Source organism: Elephas maximus, chromosome 22 (genome assembly GCF_024166365.1).
Source record: "Elephas maximus indicus isolate mEleMax1 chromosome 22, mEleMax1 primary haplotype, whole genome shotgun sequence".
NCBI lineage: Eukaryota > Metazoa > Chordata > Mammalia > Proboscidea > Elephantidae > Elephas > Elephas maximus.
The window spans coordinates 72262628-72286281 of record NC_064840.1 but is presented as its reverse complement, the minus strand read 5'-3'; the positions used below and the strand labels follow the sequence as shown (position 1 = coordinate 72286281).

General features: G+C 40.0%; 1 protein-coding gene across 1 annotated transcript in view; it reads left to right on the top strand.

Annotated features, from left to right (window-relative positions):
* LONRF1 (LON peptidase N-terminal domain and ring finger 1) overlaps nucleotides 1–19194 on the top strand; it is a 38084-nt gene extending 18890 nt beyond the window's left edge. Inside the window, exons 5-12 of the mRNA XM_049866109.1 lie at nucleotides 1042–1282; nucleotides 1381–1477; nucleotides 3378–3492; nucleotides 7354–7475; nucleotides 9444–9602; nucleotides 9718–9880; nucleotides 14530–14682; nucleotides 17929–19194. Coding sequence (XP_049722066.1) covers nucleotides 1042–1282; nucleotides 1381–1477; nucleotides 3378–3492; nucleotides 7354–7475; nucleotides 9444–9602; nucleotides 9718–9880; nucleotides 14530–14682; nucleotides 17929–18087 — 1209 coding nt within the window. The 3' untranslated portion in view covers nucleotides 18088–19194. The remainder of the gene's footprint in view (nucleotides 1–1041; nucleotides 1283–1380; nucleotides 1478–3377; nucleotides 3493–7353; nucleotides 7476–9443; nucleotides 9603–9717; nucleotides 9881–14529; nucleotides 14683–17928) is intronic.
* The last annotated feature ends 4460 nt before the right edge of the window (nucleotides 19195–23654 follow it).

Here is a 23654-nt window from a genome sequence, read left to right as displayed (position 1 = left end):
ATCAAGGTGTTCACTTTCCTGATTTCATGTACAGGTAGTCCCCGACCGAAGACGTGTTTGAGTTATCGTGAACAGCACTTATGACTGTCTTTTTGGTTTTTTGCCTTTTTTTTTGTGTGCATCTCGTTGTTAGTAATTTTTACTACATACGGTGTTGCAACGTGTAATTTGCTGATGCTTCCATTCTCAGGTGTTCACTCACAGATGTTCAGTGTTATGATTTGTAAAGATACTGGTAATGCAAGGTAGTAAAATAATGAAAACTTAAAAAACAAAAAAAATAAGGTATTTGATTTACATCAGAACTGACACCAGAGTCATTGGAATGGAACCCTGTCATAAGTCGGGGACTACCTGTCCTGGAACTTGGGTTTTTAACCTGTTTATTCAGTTACCATGGAGTTGGTTCAGGCTCCTGGCGACCTCACGTGTGTCAGGGTAGAGCTGTGCTCCATAGGGTTTTCAGTGGCCGATTTTTGGAAGTAGATCGCCAGGCCTTTATTCCAAGGTGTCTGTGAGTGGACTCGAACTTCCAGCCTTTTGGTCAGCAGCCGAGTGCATTAACCATTTGCCCCACCCAGGGATTCCTTTAACCTATTTAGCATTGTCTTAATATAATTTCAACGGTAGCCTTTTATTTTACAGTACAAACTTTTGTGTAAAATATTTGCTCATTAGTCACAATTTTAGGTCACCTGAATGGCAGAACACTTTCAGTCTCTTAGAATTTATAGAACATTGTGTTTATTTTAGCTTTCTCAGGGTAGGGACAACTGTATTAACATAATTGCTTAAGGCTCGTTATAAGTCAGCTTGATAGCTGGTGCTGTGTAGGTGCTGGCAAAACCATTAACTTGCCAGAGTTTTAGAATTAAAGCGTAGGGCTATTAAAATGAACACAATAAGGCATTAAAATTTGACTTCAGTTTGGTTCCTGGTGAGAACAATATTCTGTTATTTAAAGGGTAGGGTCACCGTGAGTCAGAATGGACTCCACGGCACACAACGAAGACACACACTTTTGTCGATTGTGCCTTGTAGAGTGAACCAGCTCCCGAGGTGGCTTCAGAACCTGTCAAAGGAAGCTTAAACCGTGCACAGTCAGCACAGGCTATCAATTCACCAGAAATGCCTGTCAGAGAGGATGGTCTAAAAAGAGTTTCTTCAGAACCGTTACTCTCAGTTCAAGAAAAAGGTGCTCTGCTGAAGAGAAAGCTGTCTCTTTTAGAACAGGATGTGATCGTAAACGAAGATGGGAGAAATAAGCTTAAAAAACAAGGAGGTAAACGTTTCCCTGTGTTTCTGTATAAAATACATTCATTTACTCAGAATGACAGTTCATTTTTTTACTAACAAAGAAAATACTGTTTGTTTTAATAGAACCGCCTGGTGAAGTCTGCACGTTATCCTTCGTTTGTGGTGACATCCCGGAAGAATTAATAGACGTCTCAGATTTTGAGTGCTCTCTCTGCATGAGGTAAGTATATAAAATTTTATAAAAGGTGCATATTTTATATTAATGTCAATAAAATACAACGATAAAGGCAATAATAGGCAATGTAACATAATAGAATACTGGACTAAAAAATCAAAAAGATATGAATTTTAGTCCTGGGTCTGCCCTTTCACACCTTGGGTAAATTACATTCTCTCTGAACCTCGGTTTTCCTTATCTTGAAAATGGGGTCAGCATTTGCGTAGCCCATATCACAGAGTTGTGAGAATCTAATGGCTCAGGTATAGAAAGAATCTGGGAAATTGTGAAGTACCGTAAAAGCTATTATAGTACCAGGTGGCACAGTGGTTATGAGCTTGCCTGCTGACCAAAAGGCCGGCAGTTCAAATCCACCAGCCGCTCCTTGGAAACCCTCTGGGGCAGTTCTACTCTGTCGTATAGGGTTGCTATAAGTCAGAATTAACTTGATGGCAACAGGTTTGGGCTTTTTTTTTTTTTTGGTTTATAAAAGCTGTAGGTATTCAGCTTAGATCTGTAGGTAAGAAAATTACCTACTGTATGTATGTATGTATATGGTTCCATCTTGTTTATGTATTTTAACCATAAAATCATTTTTAAGTAATACTGTATAGGGATTTCCATTGTGCAGACTACTTAGACTGCAGATTTTACAAGATCACTTTCCACTACATGAAATGTGGTTGGTAGAGTCAGAGGAACATTGCGTGAAGGGCCAGGAGACCCTGTGTTTACCAAGCTCACCTGGCGGTGACGAGGAATGACCCTGAGACTGTCCTTTGCCTCTGAACTTCAGAGGTGAGGCGATTAGACCAGGCGATTCCTAACATATATTATACATCTAACAGTATTTCTAGGATTCAGAAGCATCAGGAAATAATTGTAATGTAAGTAAGAACTCATTTTTACGCGTTGTTTGAATTTTATACACAGTGAAACCTGTGAGAGCTGGAACTCCACAGGACGGCTTTGTTTTTATGAGTCTCGCAACTTTTCCACCTTTGACCGCTTTTCTGTCAATCCAAACCTGTTGCTGTCTCATCAGTTCCGACTCCTAGAGACCCTACAGGACAGAGTAGAACTGCCGAATAGGGTTTCCAAAGAGTGGCTGGTGGATGCGAACAGCTGACCTTTTGGCTAGTAGCCAAGCTCTTAACCACTGTGCCACCAGGGCTCCTGTCTGTCACTTCATTTATTGGAAAATATTTGGAGTTTTCCACCTTACATGGGTTCCGGCTTTCACAGGTTTTGCTGTATAATATTAAGGATTATTATTTAGGATTCGCTATGATATTTATTAAATTATTCTTGTCAGTGAATTTTATATAGTGAGGCTATTAAACCCAAAACCAAACCAAGTGCCGTCGAGTCGATCCTGACTCATAGCGACCCTATAGGCCAGAGTAGGACTGCCGCATAGAGTTTCCAAGGAGCGCCTGTTGGATTCGAACTGCCAACCCTTTGGTTAGCAGCCGTAGCACTTAACTACTACGTCACCAGGGTTTCCAGTAAGGCTCTTAGTAATGATATATTTTACGTTATGTATTTCGTACCAAGTCTTTGAATCCTGGTGTGCATTTTACACATACTGAGTGCACATCTCTCAGTTTGACTAGCTACATTTCAGGTAACCAGTAACTGTCATGTTAGTTAGCACGGCTCTAAGCCCTTGGCAGGGCACCTCTATTGATAGAAAACTTTTAAGAAGTTCAGGAGGGTGTAACTGCATTTATCACTGCCCATTCCATCCTATCCTGTCTGCTGGGCCCTCCTTCTTTGTCCTTGTTGTTAGGTGCCGTCGAGCTGGTTCCGATCTAACGTTACGGTTCCATTATTAGTTTGTTCACATGTTTCCAACTGGTAGTTTGATGTAAAAACTAACGTGTATTTTGGTTGATCTCAGGTTGTTTTTTGAGCCAGTGACAACCCCTTGTGGACATTCATTCTGTAAGAATTGTCTTGAGCGTTGTTTAGACCACACACCGTATTGCCCACTTTGCAAGGAGAGCTTAAAAGAGGTAAATATTTGTGTATGCATCTGCTTATTGCTCTTAAATTTGGCAGCATGGTTTGATTTCTACTCAGTCATGGAAACAGCCATTATCATGTTTAAAATGAATTGCATTATATACACCAAGTGACAAAGAAGGATAATATTTTATTACTCATGTGCTAGGGTTGTAGAAAACAGAGAGAGGAGGGGTTGGGGAAAAAAGAGAAGTTCTGGAGACCAAGCCTCTTGTACTTCGTTTAAAAAAGGTGGGGTATGCTCAGATCCCTGGTCAGGAATACCTTCAATTTTAATGATGATGGTATTGGGGATACCCAAGTGCCATGGCCCACCTGCACCCCACTCCAGTAAGAGCCCTGATTTGAGGCCTGTTTCATCCCCTTTAGTTTCTAGACCAGTACTATCCAATAGAGCTTTCTGCATTAATAGAAATGTTCTGTATCTCTGCTGTCCAATATGGTAGCCTCTAGCCAGGAGTGGCTGTGAAACACTTGGAATGTGGCTAGGGTGACTTGAGGAACTGTATTTTAAGTTGTATTTAATTTTTAATTAAATTTAAGCAGCCATATGTGGCTGGCAGCTATCACATGGGATAGGACAGTCTAGAACATGGTAGGCTGGGCAGAAGAGAGGGAGGCATAGTGATGATGGGTGCTGATAACCTATAAGAGGAAACTGTGTAGATCTGAGGGGGGTATACAGATAGAGATCTGTAACTGATAGGAGGACAGCAGCCTATCCATCATGCTTGAGCAACTGGGATCAGCTAGAGTGAAGCTAAATCCTTACCGTTCTGAGCGGAAACTGCAGAGGTAGCCTTGGCTAGGGAAAGTGATGACAGGGTTGTTTGAAGAGAAAAAATATCTTCCAAATATGAATAAAAAACTAGTAAACCCATTTTATTATTGAATATGCATGAAGTTTTTTCTATATAGAAAACCCTTCCGTGTGGATATTATATTAGCCTGTGTGGACTGTTACATTTAGTGTCTTATAATTTGTGAAATGTAAAACCATTTACAGAATGTTTACAAAGTTAGGAAATATAAGATAAACTTACTCTTAGAAAGGTTTTTTCTTATATTTTTGACTAAAGTGATCAGTGTTTTAGGTGAAGTACTCTGATCATGCTATTTTTCCTGTATTTCAGACATTTTAGATGTTCTCTAATATATCTACTGCAAACCCTGGTGGCATGGTGGTTAAGTGCTATGGCTGCTAACCAAAAGGTCAGCAGTTCGAATCCACTGGGCGCTCCTTGGAAACTCTACAGGGGCAGTTCCACTCTGTCCTGTGGGGTCACTATGAATTGGAATTGACTCGACAGCAATGGGTTTTAATATATTTATTATGCTTTTTTTTTTCCAGATTAACAGATCCATTGCTTTAAATTTAAAGCTATGTCACCTTAAAAATGTTTGGAGTTTGAAGAAAAATATATTAAGCATATTATTTGAAAATATAACTAATACACTGTTTAAAAATAAGTTTATCCTGTGTCCCAACTTTGAAAACACACGAGACACAGTGAAACCTGTGAGAGCCAGAACTAGATGGGACTGCCTTGTTTTTCTGGATCTTGCAAGCTTTCCACCTTTGACGGGGTGCAGCCGTACCACTTTTCTGTCGCTCATTTTCGTGGAAAATATTTGAGTTTTCCTTCTCTGACAGGTTTCTGCCTTACACAGGTTCCGGGTTTCCCAGGTTTTACTGTAGTATAATTTGTAAAAATATAAATATATATAACTTTAAAAATAAAATTGGTATGCTCTACCTAGTTTTATACATTTTCTACTTATTTTATTTTTCTCAATTTTTCATTGAAATGTATCTTAAAAACATCATTATCACAGCTGCATAACATTCCAGTGATTTAACATTGCCTTCCTTTTGGGTATGTGAGTTGCTTTGATCTCTTTTTTTAATATACAGTGCCTTAATGAACATCATTTTAAATTAACGACAGATCTGTCTTTGACCATTTCCTTAGCATAAATTCCTGGGAAGTGCATTCCTGGATCAAAGGCCTTGTATTTACAGGACTCTTAAAACCAATTGCCAAGTTGCCTGCTCCCTTCCCCACAAATGCACAAATTTAATTCCCATCAGCCATGTAAAAGGCTCTGTTTCTCCCTATTTAACACATGGGTATTAATTTTAAAACACCTTTATTACTTTAAAAGAAAATGTGGACTGCTTTTTTAATGTCTGTAATTTGACAAATTTTATAAAAAAAAAACCAAAAACTCAAGTTATCTGTATGCAGATTATCTGCTCAAGGGCACCCTCTCCACTCCATAGCCCAGTGGTTCTCACAGCGCGTTCCCCTGGCCAGCAGTATCTGTCACCTGGGAACTTGTCGGAAATGTATATTATCAGACCCCTCTTCAGACCCACTAAAGCAGAACTTAGGGGTTGGACCTCAGTAGTCTGTATCTTAATAAACTCTGATTCATGCTAAAGTTTGAAAAACACTCCTTTAGACAAATTCCCTACCTCTCCCAGTTCCTGATCTGTTCTTCACTGGACAATGACAAGCCCTTACTTTTGCCCGTTCTACAGATTGAAGGATGGCTTCTCTTGATCTTGTCCTGTGATAGCTTCTCAAGAGCTTTTCCTCACCAGTTTTATTCATACTTACGGCATTTCTCTTGCCCAGAGTTCTGTGCACATGCTCTGACCTGGCCCCGGCCCTAAGCAATTTGCAGTTGGGTTGCAGGGCTGTGACGTATCCATGTCCATATAATTCAGCGCATGGTACGGTGAGTGCCGTTTTTGTGGCACAAACGGCAAACACCCTGACACTTTACCAAACCCGTTGCTGTCGAGTTGATTCCGACTCACAGTGAACCTATGAGACAGAGTAGCACTGCCCCATAGGGTTTCCAAGGAGTGGCTGGTGGATTTGAATTTTCAACCTTTTGGTTAGCAGCCAGGCCCTTAACCACTGCACCACCAGGGCTCCAAAACCTGTTGCCTTCAAGTCAATTCTGACTCAGAGTGACTCTATAGGACAGAGTAGAACCGTCCCATAGGCTTTCCAAGGAGCAGCTGGTGGATTCAAACTGCTGACCCTTTGGTTAGCAGCCCAGTTCTTAACCACTGTGCCACCAGGGCTCCCTGTGGCCCTTTAGGGAGCTGGAAAAATAATTAAGGAAGGCTTTATGGAAAAGGTGAAATTTGAGCCAGACTTTAAAGGACAGACAAATAGACAGGGCTGAGGCTGGTGGCTTTTAGCAGTTGGAACAAAGAATGGCACAAAGGCATGAGGACAGCGCTTGACAAAGAGCGTTCAGGGAGTGGTGCAGAGGTGCCATTTGGTTTAACGCAGGGGGAGTGGATCCTGTGGGCAGAGCAAACTCTTGACATAAGGGTTTAAGTGACGGCGGAGCAACAGTGGTCACGGAAAGAAAATATGCAAGAAAAATGATCAGAAGAGTTTGCCATTGACGTTGGGAACAAAGAAAAGAGAACAGCTTTACTGTACTTAAATAAGGCAAAATATATTACGTTCTTATCTAACTTTTGTTTCGCAACTAGGATGGTAGTTTCAGGTGCCCAAGTGCTATCAGATGGAAATCGGCCTTTGGTGTGGGAGATGGCAGGGGCAGGGCTAATTGCTGCTAATAAAGGATTGCTTGGCTCATGTCGCGACCAGTTGTATCTGTAATGCTCTTGAGCAAAGTCCCAGAGAGGTTTACCTGATGAGCGCCGTCCGTCGTAATGTTTCCCCTTAGTAGCGAAAACAATTCAGAATTGACTGTATACATATATAGTAAAGGCTTTAATATTTCAGCTCAATTGTTTTGTCGCTTTATACTGTAGGAGGAAAAAAATGACTGGATTGTAAAATAATATTGTCTTTTAGTATCTAGCAGATAGGAAGTACTGTGTCACTCAGCTGTTGGAAGAATTAATAGTGAAGTACCTGCCTGGTGAGCTGTCTGAGAGAAAAAAGATATATGATGAAGAAACTGCTGAGCTATCACAGTAAGTTCCTTCTAAAAATTAACATGATCAAATTATGAACGACCACCCTTTAAAACAGAGGAGACCTTCTCACAACCTGGACCTGATCTTTAGTTCCCTTCAGTCTCGTCAGAGGCACGTTTTTAGGACGGATTGGTCCATTTCCCATGTCGTCAACCGACAGAGTTTTTTAACCTTCATTTAGTAACACCCAGACTGGTCCATAGGGAATTATTGATTTAGCTCCCTGGGCTGAAGCAGTATTTTATTTCCGTGGGGGAGGAATTTCCTGCAGTGATATCAGGCAGCAGAATTGGAAACAGAGAGGTGGAGCTGGAAATAGTGATGTGAGCAACCCTCATGTAACGTGGCAGACAGGTGAGGATAAAGGGCCTGGATGGGCAGGGGGCTTTAGCCAAGTAGAGAGTGGAGGGGCGTCGGACCTTGAAGCCTGAGGCTGAAGTTGGAAGGGGAGAATGGGATTTCAAACCTTCAGTTAATGAAAATGTTGGTAGCAGGATGAAGTTGGTATTAGGAAGATGCAAACCTGAGTCAGTATGAGGTAACACCGGGGTCTAATGGTACATGCTGCTGCTAAGAGGACTTAAAGGTGGTAGAGTACACTCTTAAAAAGACTTAAAGGTGGTAGAGTACACTCTTAAAAAGATAGAGAAACTAGCACTTGTATTTTTAAACATGTTTTTATTAAACGTTACTTTTACGTAAGTAATTTAAGGTCATCTTGGAGGAAAGCTAGAAAATATAGATGAACAGGGGGAAAAAAAGCCATAATCCTACAACGCAAAGGGAGTCCCCCTTGGGATACTGGCATATGTGACTTCTAGCCTTTAATATATATAATTATATTGTAAACAAAGATGGGATTATATTATTGTACTATTCTGTAGACTTTTTTCTCATTACTATACATTTTTTTCCAAGTTAATATTGGAAAAACATCATTTTTTAATGGAAACAAAGTATTCCATTTTATGGATATAAAAAACCCACTGCCTTCGAGTAGATTCTGACTCGTTGTGAACCCACAGGGTTTCCAGGATGCTAAATCTCTACGGAAGCAGACTGCCACACTTTTCTCCTGTGGATCCGCTGGTGGTTTCAAACCACCAACCTTTCGGTTAGCAGTCGATTGCTGTAACCACTGTGCCACCAGGGCTCCTTTTTGTGGATATGCCATAATTTATTTCATTAGTTCTCTCTTTTTGCTTCTAAGTATTGGCACTATACACAGTGCTACAGTGAACATTCTTATAGTACTTGTAGAATTATTTTTTAAAAACAAATCTGTTGTTTCAAAAGATATATACATTCTTTAAAGTTTCTAATGCATGGAACCAGGTATTTTTATAGCAGAGTTGTACTGTTTCAAACTGTGCCCCCACCTTTGCCAAAGCTGGACGTTACCTTTATCATTCTTTGCAACCTTTGCCAATCTGATAATGAAAAATATTATGTCATTTCAGTTATCTGAAAAAACATTATCTCTTTGAATTATGTTTTTCAACAGTGCATTTGAAAATCTTTTTAATGCCTGCGAATTTCTAATTATTTGTTTTTTGTCTACGGTGAGAACTTTTTTTTCTTATTGTAATCTAAGAGTAAATAAAAGATTCATAGAAAAAGATACTTAACCTTGTGCGCTACAAATATTTTAAACAGGTTTTTAATATAGAAATATTATAATCAAGAGATCTTTGACTCATAAAGATACGAGGCTCTGTGTGAAACCCTGGTATGTCCAAATTCAGGTTCACTCATGAATTAAGAGGATCACAGATGGATTTTTAGTGTTAATATTGTGTTAGCATTAGTTTGAAGAAAGTGGTGAGTCTTGTTCTCGCCAAAAATAAAAAATCTCCTTATTTAGAACTAATTTTTTTTTATTTTACATTAATTCATGACTCTTGTAAACTTCACTCATTTTGTTATATGTTTTATCGTGTAATGATGAAGCTTTTCCTTCCTTAGCTTGACCAAGAATGTTCCGATATTTGTTTGCACTATGGCCTATCCCACTGTGCCTTGCCCTCTTCACGTATTTGAGCCAAGATACAGATTAATGATTCGAAGAAGTATACAGACTGGAACGAAACAGTTTGGGATGTGTGTCAGTGACGCACAAAAGAGGTATGGTTTTTGCGTACTTAGATATCTTATTTATATTGGAACGTTTCTTTGACTATCATTAAAAATTTGCATACCTGTACTTGAAGTTTAATACTAATCAAGGTTTTTCATTTAGTTTTGCAGACTATGGTTGTATGCTACAAATTAGAAATGTGCATTTCTTACCTGATGGAAGGTCTGTGGTTGATACAGTTGGCGGAAAGCGGTTTAGAGTTCTAAAAAGAGGAATGAAGGATGGATACTGCACTGCAGATATTGAGTATCTGGAAGATGTTGAGGTATTGAAAAATGTTCCTCTCCTGGATGCTTTGGTAGACTTTGTCCCAGGGATTGTCCCAGGAATACAGGCTAATAATTTCTAGGCACGTGAACCAGTTCTTGCTTTCAGAGACCCTCATCACTACCACTTAGAAGAATTACCTCCAATTTACTTTTTCTTATCTTGATTTTAAATCATTGTCCATCTCCAGAGACTTTGGGTGGCCAGAATCTAGATTCTCGTCATTTCTCCAGGCTCAGCAACCAGCGCGGTGCCTACAATGTTTGTGTGTGTATGTGTGTACGTCCATGTGTGCCTAAGTATAGGCAGCACCTAATAGTAGCAGATGAATTTCATTGAATTTATAGCTTATCTGAGTTTCGAAAAGCTGCCAATCGCTACCTTGTTTTATTGAATTTAATAATAGTTAAAGCTAATGTAATCAGAAATTTGATATACAGATAATAACAAAAAATGCTCTTAGGAATTGTCTACATATAAAGATTGTTCCTGTGTCTTAGATAAACTAAGCAGAGCTGGATACTATATGTAGACTCTAGGGCATCGCATATGAAGCACCCTGTCAGTGTACTTACATGTGGTATCTTATCTAGATAGAGTTGTCATGATATGTTTCCTGGATAGGGTTAATGTGGCCCTTTTGATGTTTCCAGTATCTAATTTACCATCTAAAGTCCCTGGGTGGTGTAAACCATTTGCACGCAGTTGGTAACCAAAAGGTTGGTGGTTCGAGCCCACCCAACAGCACCATGGAAGAAATGGCCTAGTGATCCGCTTTTGTAAACATTAACCAAAAACCAAACCAAACCTATTGCTGTTGAGTTGATCCTAACTTAAAGCGACCCTACAGGACAGAGTAGAACTGCCCCATGGTGTTTCTAAGGCTGCAATCTGTGGAAGCAGACTGCCCTATCTTTTTCCCTTGGAGTGACTGGTTGGTTCGAACCACAGACCTTTTGGTTAGCAGCTGAGTGCTTAACAATTGCATATTACAGCCAAGAAAACCCAGTGGTGCAGTTCTACTTTGTAGCACACATGAGGTCGCCATGAGTCTAAATCTATAGCAGTAATTTACCATACGCAGTTAGTTTAGTTATCAGATAAATGACTTATGGTGGTGCAATAAATATCATGTTAAAGGCAGTTACTTTTGGAAAGGTATTATAAAAACATAGATCTTATGCTATCACTTCTTCATTGATAAACTTAGGCCCTTCATTTCAGTCATTATTTTTTGAATGAGTACCTGGTACTAAGCATTTTCACAAATGTTAACTCATTGAATCCTTAACAACTCTATGAAACATTGTTGCTGTTTGGTGTCCTCCTATGTACAATAGAACAAAACACTGCCCAGTCCTGTGCCATCTTCCCAATCATTGCTGTGTTTGAGCCCATTGTTGTAGCCACTATGTCAGTCCATCTCGTTGAGAGTCTTTCTCTTTTTTGCTGACCCTCTACTTTACCAAGCATGATGTCTTTCTTCAGGGACTGTTCCCTGCTGATAACGTGTCCAAAGTATGTGAGACGAAGTCTCGTTGTCCTCACTTCTAAGGAGCATTCTAGCTATAGTTCTTCCAAGACATATTTGTTTGTTCTTTTGGCAGTCCGTGGCACATTCAATATTCTTCACCAATACCATAATTCAAATGCATCAATTCTTCTTTGGTCTTCCTTATTCATTGTCCAGCTTTCACATGCATACAAGATGATTGAAAATATCATGGCTTGGGTCAGGCGCACCTTAGTCTTCAAGGTGACATCTTTGGTTTTTAAGACTTTAAAGAGGTCTTTTGCAGCAAATTTGCCCAATACAATATGTCATTTGATTTCTTGACTGCTGCTTCCATGGCTGTTGATTGTGGGTCCAAGTAAAATGAAATCCTTGACAACTTCGGTCTTTTCTCCATTTATCATGATGTTGCTCATTGATCCACTTGTGAGGATTTTTGTTTTCTTTATGTTGAGGTGTAATCCATACTGAAGGCTGTGATCTTTGATCTTCATCAGTAAGTGCTTCAAGTCCTCTTCACTTTCAGCAAGCAAAGTTGTGTCATCTGCATAACGCAGATTGTTAATGAGTCTTCCTCCAGTCCTGATGCCACATTCTTCTTCATGTAGTCCAACTTCTCGAATTATTTGCTCAGCATACAGATTGAATAAATAAGTATGGTGAAAGGATACAACCCTGATGCACACCTTTTGAAAAAAAAAAATTTAAACCATGGAGTATCCTCTTGTTCTGTTTGAATGGCTGCTTCTTGGTCTATGTACAGGTTCTGCATGAGCACAGTTAAGTGTTCTGGAATTCCCATTCTTCCCAAAGTTATCCTTGATTTGTTATGATCCACGTAGTCGAATGCCTTTGTGTACTCAATAAAACTCAGGTAAACGTCTTTCTGGTATTCCCTGCTTTCAGCCAGGATCCATCTGACATCAGCAGTGACATCCCTGGTTCCCCACAGGTTGGAAGGCACTCAGAACATGACCAGGGAACAGCTGTCTCCTCAAAGTGGAGTTGACCTTAATGATGGAGAGAGTAAAGCTTTCTATGAAATAGTATGAGGAAAATAAAATTCAGAGGTGTTATTTGCCTAAGATCCTATATACATTGTGCAATAAAAAAAAAAAAAAAAAAGCCTACTCTCTGACTCCAAGTTCTGTGCTTTATCTTTATGCCGTATTGCTTCTCTGCTGATAAACTCAATTAGTCTGATATCACCTGTCCTTTCTGACTATAAAGATACTATGGGGGTACTTGGCTTTGTGCAGTTGACCAAAAGCATTGTGTGACTTGAAATTTTCAGTTGATTGATACAGCCTGTGTCTTAGGCAAGCTTGGTTAATGGAATTGTTTGCTAAAGGCAATATTCTTTGTTAAATTAATAACCCTATTTTAGTTTTATGTAATTCACATCTTCATATATCAGGTTTAATGACAAAATCCCTTGATTATGTGGTTACACATTATTTGACTATATATATATGCTTATATATATATGTATGCATAAATATAAACACCTATGACAATAGAAAATAGCATGTTGGAAAGCATTATGAATTTGATGAGTTCTCTATGCCTTTTGATCTTAGGAATATCTAGTGATTTTCGCTCATCTTAGTTTCCTAATCTGTATAGTGATTTTCTTGTGCATTGTGGAAAAACTTCTCAAAGTTGTTTTTTTATATCAAAGTCCTTTTTTTTCCTTACTGTAGGAATTCTGTTCTGTGACTTATAATGAAATTTTAAGTCCTGTTGTATTATTGTAGTAAGGTCCCTTAACTTTAACATCTCGCTTTTTAAATTTCTGTCTGCTTCAGAAATCAAAACAAATTAAAACAAAAAACCCAAACTCATTGCTGTCGAGTAGATTCTGACTCATAGCAAACCTATAGAACAGCGTAGAACCACCCCCCCAGCATTTCCAAGGCTGTAAATCTTGATGGAAGCAGACTGCCACATCTCTTTCCCGCAAATCAGCTGGGGGCTTCAAACCACTGAACTTTAGGTTAGCAGCCAAGTGCTTAATCACTGCGCCACCATCCGATTCTTATTTTTGTCATTTCTTGTTTTGTATAGAGCATGGTTTTTTCCTTGAATTTTGTTGAGAGTGCAAAGCTGATACTTTTTTAAACTTAAATTTTTTATCTCAAACCTTTTTAAAGTAAAAAGTATGCTCTTTTGTTCCTGTGTGCTAGAGTCTTACCATTCATATTTAAAAATGCTTTCAGAGTTTTTCTGTTTAGTCATTCTTGAGATGTGAAAGGCTAGGTCAGGCCTGGTGCTTGTTCAGATGAGTTAATGGATGGTCTATGAAACAGAACACTTCCTGGCACGGAGTATGTGGGATAGAAGCGTTTGCTAAAGAAAGCAATATAAGATGGGTCGGTCAGTTGACTTTATTCCCGCCCGCTTGCATTCTGTGAGAGTACTCTGGGATCCTAGGCTGGAAGGCTGTGGATGCGTTTATGTTTGCATCTACAGTTTGGTGACCCGGTAGTCTGAAGGGTGTATGGAGGGATTAAGGCAGGAACCATAGCCTTGGGCCTATAAAGCAGGAGAAGCTCATCATTGTATAGTTTTTTCACTAGCTTTTGGTTTATATATCAGGTTAGTTGCATTTTTGTTTGTTTGTTTAAACTCTGTTTCCTGGTAAAAGATGTAACGATGCCTGGTCTCCATCCTTTCACTGCCTTCTGCTGTGTCATCTGCACCCACCCCTATCTTTCCTTTTGTTCTTGTACCGGTATTCTTCTAAGTCACTGCTGTCAAAAGCCATTGGTCTATAAAGGCAGAAGGATTTCCAAGTTTGCTTAGACGTTTGTCCCAGGACCCACTCTCAATCTCACCCCTCCCAGTTGGGCTGTTGGTAGGGTTCTGCAGAATTGCACTGCTAACTCAAGGCAAGGTGGAGGTCAGGCCTCACTGTCATTCTTTGGTCTGGCCCCACTGGAACTGTGTAAAACAGAAATATATGCTTCCTATAGCATTTTTTTTTTTTATATAGCATAAGATAATCGTCTCTGACATTCCAGCACCAAAGTAGGTATCCCCTTCTTTTTCTGACCCTTTTTTCATTTCTGTAGGGTTGGCGATAGGGGAAGTGAGATTAAACATAGAAGTCTTACTGACTGTTGTGTTTCTAGGTTGAGAATGAGGATGAGATAAAGAATCTCAGAGAGCTTCACAACTTGGTGTACTCTCAAGCCTGCAGCTGGTTCCAGAACTTGAGAGACAGATTTCGGAGTCAGATTCTTCAGCACTTTGGATCAATGCCTGAGAGGGAGGAAGACCTTCAGGTACGATGGCTTTGATACTGCTTCCAAAGTCTCAGTCACTTTTTTTGTAAACTCAAATTAGTAAATTTTTTTCTTACTTTCTTTTTCTAATGTTCCCTTTTTCACAGCACCTTCTTTGAGCTCCCTGCCTTTAGAACCATGACTGTATTCCCTAGAACAGTGGTGTCCACTACAGTTTACATAGGTAGAGGATGCAACGGGTCTCAGCTGGGGTGCCTATAGGCATGAATCCCAGAGAAGGAGAAGGCCCTAACTAAGAATTTTATGGAAGGAGGGATGAGGAATTTAAAATGGGACATGGGACCATCTAGTAAATCGTGACTGTGAGACAGCTGTACCTTTGAGCCAGCCAGCTGTTGTGTTATTTTTTGGTAGTCATTGAGAGACGTATATGGCATTTTCTGTACTTAAAAAAAAAAACTCTTTCTCCTTATCTCCAGCTTTTTACCCAGCCACTTTCAATCATTTTTGTCCCTTTGTATTTAGTACTTCACTTCTAATGAGACCGTTACTCTTACGGCCTTGCGCAGGTTCATAGGTTTTATACTTAGGCTTAATTCAGTAAGTGTGTATCAGGTGCGCTCTATGGAAGCAGATCTGTGAGTAGGCACTGCAGGAGGCAAAAAAGAAGAGACTGTGCTCTGGAAAATCTGATTAGAGACTCAGCACAGCACTAACTTTTAGGCCATAAGCATTTTCAGTTGAATACAATGTTTGTGATCAGAAGGTGACAGATTTCATAAAGGACTGCTGTAAACAGGTAAACGGGCAGATGGGAACAGGGACATAATAAATCCCACTGTGATGCATACTGCCCTGCCTTCCAGTTCCCAGAGGTTGGCCCCAGTCGGAATCACAACCGAATCCTTCACCTGGACTTGAAATTTCAACAGTAGCTTCTCCAATTTGAGCACTTATTCTGTGTTTAGCATATTATCAGTCGCCACATGTTTGTTTTATCCCAGCTACCTGAATCTGATTGAACCTGACAGAAATAGCCTTTGATGAGCACGAACTTATATAAATAAATTATGAATGTTAATGAACCAGTTTATAGAAAACTTTAACAACATTTTCCCATCTGCTTTACCACCCATGTATTTTTTTTTTTTTTTTTAGTTAATCAGTTTTCTATCACTGCTTTCTATTAGTAACATTCTGTAAGTCAGGATTTTCTCAAGCAAGCACAAGCAGCCACTCGGTATATTCCAGGAATGAAGGGTTTCAGGTAGGATTTAGGGTTTTGTACAACCACTGGAAGAACTAGAGTTGCGAAGGTCCAGAACATTACCAGCAAAGAGCAGGGAGGCTGCTGCCACCAACCTCAGCTGGGAACAGCAAATCAGACAGGTCCTCAAGAGCCTGCAGGGAAGCAGCTGTCAGGATCAGGAATCACAGGGACGTCTCCACCAGCATCCCAGTCTGCAGCAGTGGAAAGACCTCTCTGGAAAACTTCTGTGAACCTCACATCAGCTCACCCTTCTGTCCACAGCAGTCTCCAGATAATAATGGGTTCTTCTCTTCAAACTTCCAAATCTCCTAGGAGCGCCTCTTAATTGCCAATGTCTAACCTGGAACTAGAGTCTCTGGGTAGTGCAGACAGTCAAGCGCTGAACTAATAACTGAAAGATTGGTGGTTCAAATCCACCCGGGGTGCTTTGGAAGAAAGGCCTGGTGATCTGCTTTCAAAAGCCCACAGCCTTGAAAACCTTCTGTAGTGCAGTTCCACCCTGTAACACATGGGGTTGCCATGAGTTGGGATCAACTCAATCCAAACCAAACCATACTAGTTGCTCTCAAGTTGATTCCATCTCATAGCGACCCTACAGGACAGGGTAAACCACTCAATCCAAACCAAACCATACTCGCTGCTCTCAAGTTGATTCCATCTCATAGCGACCCTACAGGACAGGGTAAACCACTCAATCCAAACCAAACCATACTCGCTGCTCTCGAGTTGATTCCATCTCATAGCGACCCTACGGGACAGAATAGACCTGCCCCCGTAGGGTTTCCACGGAGCGGCTGGTGGATTCTAACTGCTGACCTTTCGGTTAGCAGCTGATCTCTTAACCACTGTGCCATGAGGTTGCCATGAGAACTCAGTGGCAACTGGAAAAACCTGGGACTGTATATGGGGAAGAAGATTCTAGAAATGTAGCTTCTGACTTCTCCATTGTGCAGGAGAGGCTGGTACTGATGCCAAGATGGGAAGAGGCAACACACAAATATAGAAACCTAGTTTGACTCTAGAAGGCACTGACTGAGATCAATACTGATGTCCTAGCTCCATTTGTCATTCTGAAACTTCGTGTTCTAGATCCAATAAAAAAGCAATTGAATGTACAGTCAAGTTTACTTACAGATTATTTTATTTGAATTCCTAGTTCGTTCAACAGCCAGGAGTCAGCCCTTGCAGCATCAGAGGGACTTTTTGCTGGAGATAGGCTTATTTTTCAACCAAAAATAGAAGCTGAGACCATTTTCTGATCTCTTTCCTAGGGTTTCCATAACTCTTTGAAGACATTTTAATATTAACTTTTCCTAATGCTTCAGTCTACATTTTAAGACAGTGATTCTCAACAAGGGGCAATTTTGCCCCCATGAGACATTTGGCAGTGTAACCTGGAGACATTTTTGGCTGTCACAACTGGGGGGTACTGCTACCAACGTCTAGTGGGTAGATGCCCGGGATAGTGCTCTTACAATGCGAGGGACAACCACTTGCAACAAAGAATTATCCAGCTCAAAATGTCAATAGCCCTGATGTTGAGAAACACTGTTTTAAGGCAGTGTGGTGCAGAGGAAAGAACATTGGCCCCGGACTTGAATCATGGCTCTCTCACATACGAGTTGAGAAATCTTAATTTATAACTTATATTACATTTTGAATTTCATTTCCCACTCTTAAAAAAAAGAAAAAACACCAAACCCATTGCCATTGAGTCCTTTCTGACTCATAGCAACCCTATAGGGCCACACAGGGTTTCCAAGGAGCAGCTGGTAGATTCGAACTGCTGATCTTTTGGTTAGCAGCTGGATGCTTTACTACTGTGCCACCAGTGCTCCTCCCCCTTCCTCTTAGGTGGGCATAATAATAGCCTACTTTACATGATGGTTAAGAAAATTGAGAAAGAAATCGACACACAGTAGTGCAATCAAGAAATAGTAGTTTTTAGGAGGTGTGTTACTGTTGTTACATAAGTGTTTGTTTTATTAATACTCTAAAATGTTGATTATTTTTAGGCAACCCCTAATGGACCCGCATGGTGTTGGTGGCTTCTTGCAGTTCTTCCCGTAGACCCCCGATATCAGCTGTCCGTTTTGTCAATGAAGTCTTTGAAAGAACGGTTGACAAAGATTCAGCATATACTGACCTATTTTTCTAGAGACCAATCTAAGTAACCAGCTGCTTGGAGCTCCCTTTAAACAGTTACCCTAACCTGGCTGTGTGGACGGCCAGGTTGTTCACTGCCTTGGCACATCCAGTGCTGGTTTGAGAAATGTAAGGAAGACCGTAGTTTGCGTTTTTGTGTTCTTCAACCTCCTGAATCATGTGGTTCTGCAAATGAACACCTTCGACTAGGACCTAGACCACTAAGAACTTGCACAGAAAAACACGCACTGAATGTGTGTTCAACCTCTACGTCGTGATGAAGTTGCACTATGTACCATATCCTAAACTGAAATGAAAACTCTGTGCGGGTGTGGGCTGTGTGTGTGTGCGTGTGTGCGTGTGTTTGTGTGTGTGCATGGGTTGTACGTGCGCATTTTCTCTGGCTTTAAAATTTTAAAAAGAAAAAAAAAACAAAGCCATAGAGAGCAGAACTTGCCGAGGGGTCTGTTGTTGCCCAAGTTTACAACAGTAACGATACAAGTCTTTGCAAATTGAATTTGCCTCCGATTTATCTGTCCCAATGCTTCGATTTGCACAAGTATGTACAATGTGGTCTTGAGTATCACTATTTGTTGGGAAGACTGCTCTTGCTGAACTGTCTAGGCCATTGACTATGACACAGTTTCTATTTATGTAAATACGCACATCACAGTGCCCTACGGGCATCGGATGTAGAACCTAGAGCCAGTTTTCAGGAACAATTGCAAACCTGACATGGTACTGTACATCTATTCATAAAACACTTAAAACTGTGAAAATATGGTTTACATTTAATTGTACATAAAGGCAAATGGCGAACTCAGTTCAGTACCAATTAGTTTGTACATTATAGGGGCTTTCACATTAATGGCCCGTCTCTGTAATTTATAGTTTGACATGATGTGTTTGTTTTTAAAACAGTGACATAGTAGAAGCTCATTGAGGAACTAGGGGACGAAAGGAAGCTTACAATGTAGAACTAAGCTTTTAAAGTGGTTTTTTTTTTTTTTTTTTTCCTGTTCTTGGTGCAAATGTTAGTTATGCCTTATTCATATCACAGTTAGATCACCATGCTATGGCATGGTTTATACTCATGCTGCCTAGATACTTCTGTAACTATTTGTTGCAAACTTGTGACTGTCTCTATTTACTTTCTTTTATGTAAAGTCATTTGTAAAAGTTTCTTACAAATTTTGCTTTTGCTTATTTAATTTTGAATAAAAGCTAAATTCATAAGAACTTTACTTTTTAACTTTAGGTCAGTGTCCAGAAAAACATCATTGGTGGAACCAAGGTGCATATAGTAAAGCACAGATGAGTTTTGCTTCCTGTTTTGTGACATGAGACATAAGCTATGGATTTTCAAAGTACTGTTTTTGGCCATTTTTTAATCAAAGAATGCAGTGTCTGAAGGAGGCTTGGGCCCTAGAACCTCCTCTAAAGCCCTAATTTTCAACCTTTTGCAAATCTTTGTCCTTTTAGGATTCTTACATAAACACTACCCCATTGGAGACTTTCTCTGGTAACACAGACCTGACCATTTTAGCCCCAAATTTCCCAGCTAAGATTTTCCAAATATAAAAATGCTGAGTTCTAAAACAGATTCAGAAATGATCTCCTTGAGGGCCTCCCTAACGCCCTCAGTTGTGCCAACTGAGAACCTGTTGAATAGTCCTACAGAAAACATTGCCTGGAGAATGGGCCACCCCTCAAAAATGCCTTATTGATAGTTTCTGAAGTGTTAAACTTTCTTGTAAGAAAAAAACTATTAAATGCCTATTAAACAGTAACTCATAGTGTAAATGAATAGTTCACCTATGTATTTCTCAAAATATGCACCGGATGGTGGTAGGAGTTTTCTGGTGTTGAATCCACATCTGTGATACACACACACACACACACACACACACACACACACGGGCATTGAATAGTTTACATATATACACATACTAATGGACATTTATGGTCCTATTTATCATTTCACCCCTAATTTTGTGATAGATGAATACATAGGTCTCTGACAGTTTCCAGTCTGCAGATTAAAAAAATCTCTGGAAATTTTTTCCTACTATATCTTCCATACAGTTTATTAAAAAAAAAAAAAAAAAGTAAATGGTTTTTTCCTTTAACAGTGTAAGTATCTAAGTCCTGTCATGAATTCTACTTTTCAAGCCAAAGTAGCTAGTTGTAAATTCTCTTATACACCTGCCTGCATGTGCAATTCTTCCTCTTCTTCGGACCTGCCTACATGTCCAGTTCTTCCTCTTCAAGGTCCAACTCAGAAGTCTTAAGTCAGCTGAAAGGACTCTGAGTTCCCAAAGCACTTACTTTATACTTGCTACGGTGCTTAAGGGAGATAACTGAATAAAATACATAAACTCTATCCTGAGTATTAAGACTAGTATCTGGCAGTTTCATAGACTGACCACTGAGCAAAGCTGAAAAATAAATGCCAGTTAAAAAGGGAGGTTGGATAAAGATGGTTACCAACCCCAAATATCAAATTCAATGCCATAGAGTCAATTCCGACTTGCAGTGACCGTATAGGACAGAATAGAACTGCCACATAGGGTTTCCAAGGGTTGGTTGGTTGGATTCGAACTGCCGACATTTTGGTTAGCAGCCAAGTTCTTAACCAATACTTTTGACTTCTCCTTGCTTCTTAAAAAAAAAAAAAAAAAAAGGAAATGAAACCTAATGGTCCATCAATTGACAGTACTTTTGAGGAGTTTCTGATATACATAAACAGGATTAAATATATAAAGTTAGGAGAAAGTGCAGCTGTTCAGAAATGGAGGACAGGAAGCCAAATGGGAGTGGTTTCAGGAAAGTTCCAAGCTCGGAGGGTCCGGGGAAATTTGGGGAGATTGCTTGGGTGGGGGCAGCACTTGAAACGGGTGTGTCATTCAACTCTCTTCCTAATGGGCTAGGTGGTAGGCAACAACAGCAATTGTGTTCAGGCCTAAGCACTGGATGGGGGCATTGGGCCAGAGAAGATCCCCAAAACCTACAGATCCCCAATAGGATGGGGAGCCCACATGGACAGACAGCAAGCTAGTGACCTACCCCACATAGCAGTACGTCCATCATTCCCCTACATCAACACAGGCAGGCTACCTTTGATGGAACCAGCAGCCACAAATGGATGAAGAGGGATCCCAAACAACTTCTCCCAGAAACAGGAGGAAAATACACAGTATGAAAGAATTGGCAGACTCAGACTTGAAAATGTTGGGTTCCAAAAAAGATCTGGGAATCTATAAAATATTTCTCAGACAGTCCCTGGCACCATAAAGGCATTCAATAAAAGTTGATTGAATCAATGAATGAATCATGGGAACAAACTCAGTAGATGAGCTGAATTGAAGAATGACTGCAGATAAAGAATGAATTAATGAGGTGGAGGATTACATCAGGGGCACTTTCTGCAATACGGTGTAGGAATATCAAGAAAATAAAGGCATGAGGGAAAAACTGAGATTTGGAGAATACATTCAAAAGTTTAACAACCATCCAGTAGAAGTTCCTGAAGGAGAGCAGCAGAGGAGAAATAAATACAATAATTTTCCCGTAGCTCAACACCAATAAAAATATTCTACTTTCCTAGGGACCAAATCCATCCATTCAAAGGGAAAAAATTAATACAAGCAAATTTATACAGGTGAACTGAAGGACAACCACACCAATTATTTGGTTGTCTGACATTGATCAGCAATCAGATGACTGAATTTTTTTCAGAAGCCAATTTTTAAATGCCAATGTCCAATTACAAAATTGTTAAATATTTTGTCTTAGGCTGGGTTCTCCAGAGAAGCAAAATCAGTAAAGCATATAAATACATATAGAGAGAGATGTATATCAAGGAAATGGCTCATGTAGTTGTAGAGGCTGGAGATTGGGAACTTACCAAGTGCGTGGGTCCGGCTGGAAGCTTCTCCTGATTCACGTAGTTGCCGGGGCTGGCAAACCCAAGATCAGCAGGCCAGAAAGCAGGGCTGTTGCTCACATGCTTCGAAGATTGATGAATCCCAAGACCACAGGTAAGCTGCTAGCTCAAGTCCTAAGAACTGGAGGTCAGATAAACAGGAACCAGCTGCAGGATCCAGAGAGAACAAAAGCCTGTGAGCCTTACCAGAATGTCCACTTATATTTGATGCAGGCCACACACCCAAGGAAATTCCCTTTCCACTGATTGGCTACTCACAGAGGATTCCGTCATGGGGGTGATCACATTATATCAAATCTTAACATGGAAGTGATCACAACATCGTACGACTGCCAAACTACTGAGAATCATGGCCCAGCCAAGTAGACACAATCTTAACCACCACGCTTGTACAGAGTAAGACGTTTGGGACTGAACTTAATGATAAACTGTTTTTACAGACCTGCCTCTACATAACTTTGGACTTTTCGCCAAAATTAAATCTATCCTTAAGAATTGTGTTGTCATAATTTCGGATATTGAAACAAACATAGGCTTCATTTCAAAAGAATATACACTTAATTTTAACATTTGGTAGGCAACACCTTTAATCCTCAGAAGAACCGTGTGAAGGAGGCATTGTCCTTGTAGAGATGAGGAAACCAGAACATCTAAGTAGTTAATTTGTCAAAGGCTCACATAGCTAAAATGTGCTGGTGCTGACTTTGAACGTAGGCAATGTGGCTCCAACTTACTGCTCCATCCAGTTATAAAACATCCGAGCAGGTCAGATGAGTGAAGAGTTTGAAAATGATTGATTTGATACCCTGGTACTGCAGGCTTTACCTATGATGGGTACATTTTACAGCTACAGGATTAGAACATGTTTTTAAGTATCTTGCTGAGATTTGTGGGATAGTTCAATCGGGCTCAACCCTATGTTTTTGTGAGCAGTATAAATTGATAAAAATCTTTTCAAAAGTAGTATCGCAGTATAAGAAAAACAAAAACTAAACCCATTGCCATCAAGTCAATTCCAACTCATAGTGACCCTATAGGACAGAGTAGAACTGCTCCATAGGGTTTCCAAGGAGCACCTGGTGGATTTGAACTGCTGACCTTTGGTTAGCAGCTGAATGCTTAGCCACTGTGCCACCAGGGCTCCAATATCACAGTATTGGTACAAAAATCATCAAAATCTTCATTCTCTTTGACCCAATCTCGTATTGGAGGAATTACCTTAAGAAAATAATTCAAAGACCAAAATCCTCATGCATGAAGATATTTTTTTCCATGTTTCCTAGAACAGCAAAAACTTAAAAATAAACAGTACCTGCTATAGGTGACAACTAGAGAAAACTCAAGTGAGTATGGTGCAGCCATCAAAAATAACTAAAGAGACTCATGAGACATGTTTTTCTTTAGAATCCCTGCACAGCTTTCCCACCTAGAGCTGATCTGATTAATCAAAAACCGTATTACTCAGGAGTTTGGGCATCTGAGATAGTCACCATACACTAAGCCAATGGGGACATCATGGTTATATACTGATAAACTTTGTTATGTCTGACATACATAAAAACTGGAAAACTTGAAGGCCTGGGCTGAAAAAAAGCAAGATGGTAAAGAATTATGAGTAGGCATACACCTTTAAAATATCCTGATGATATT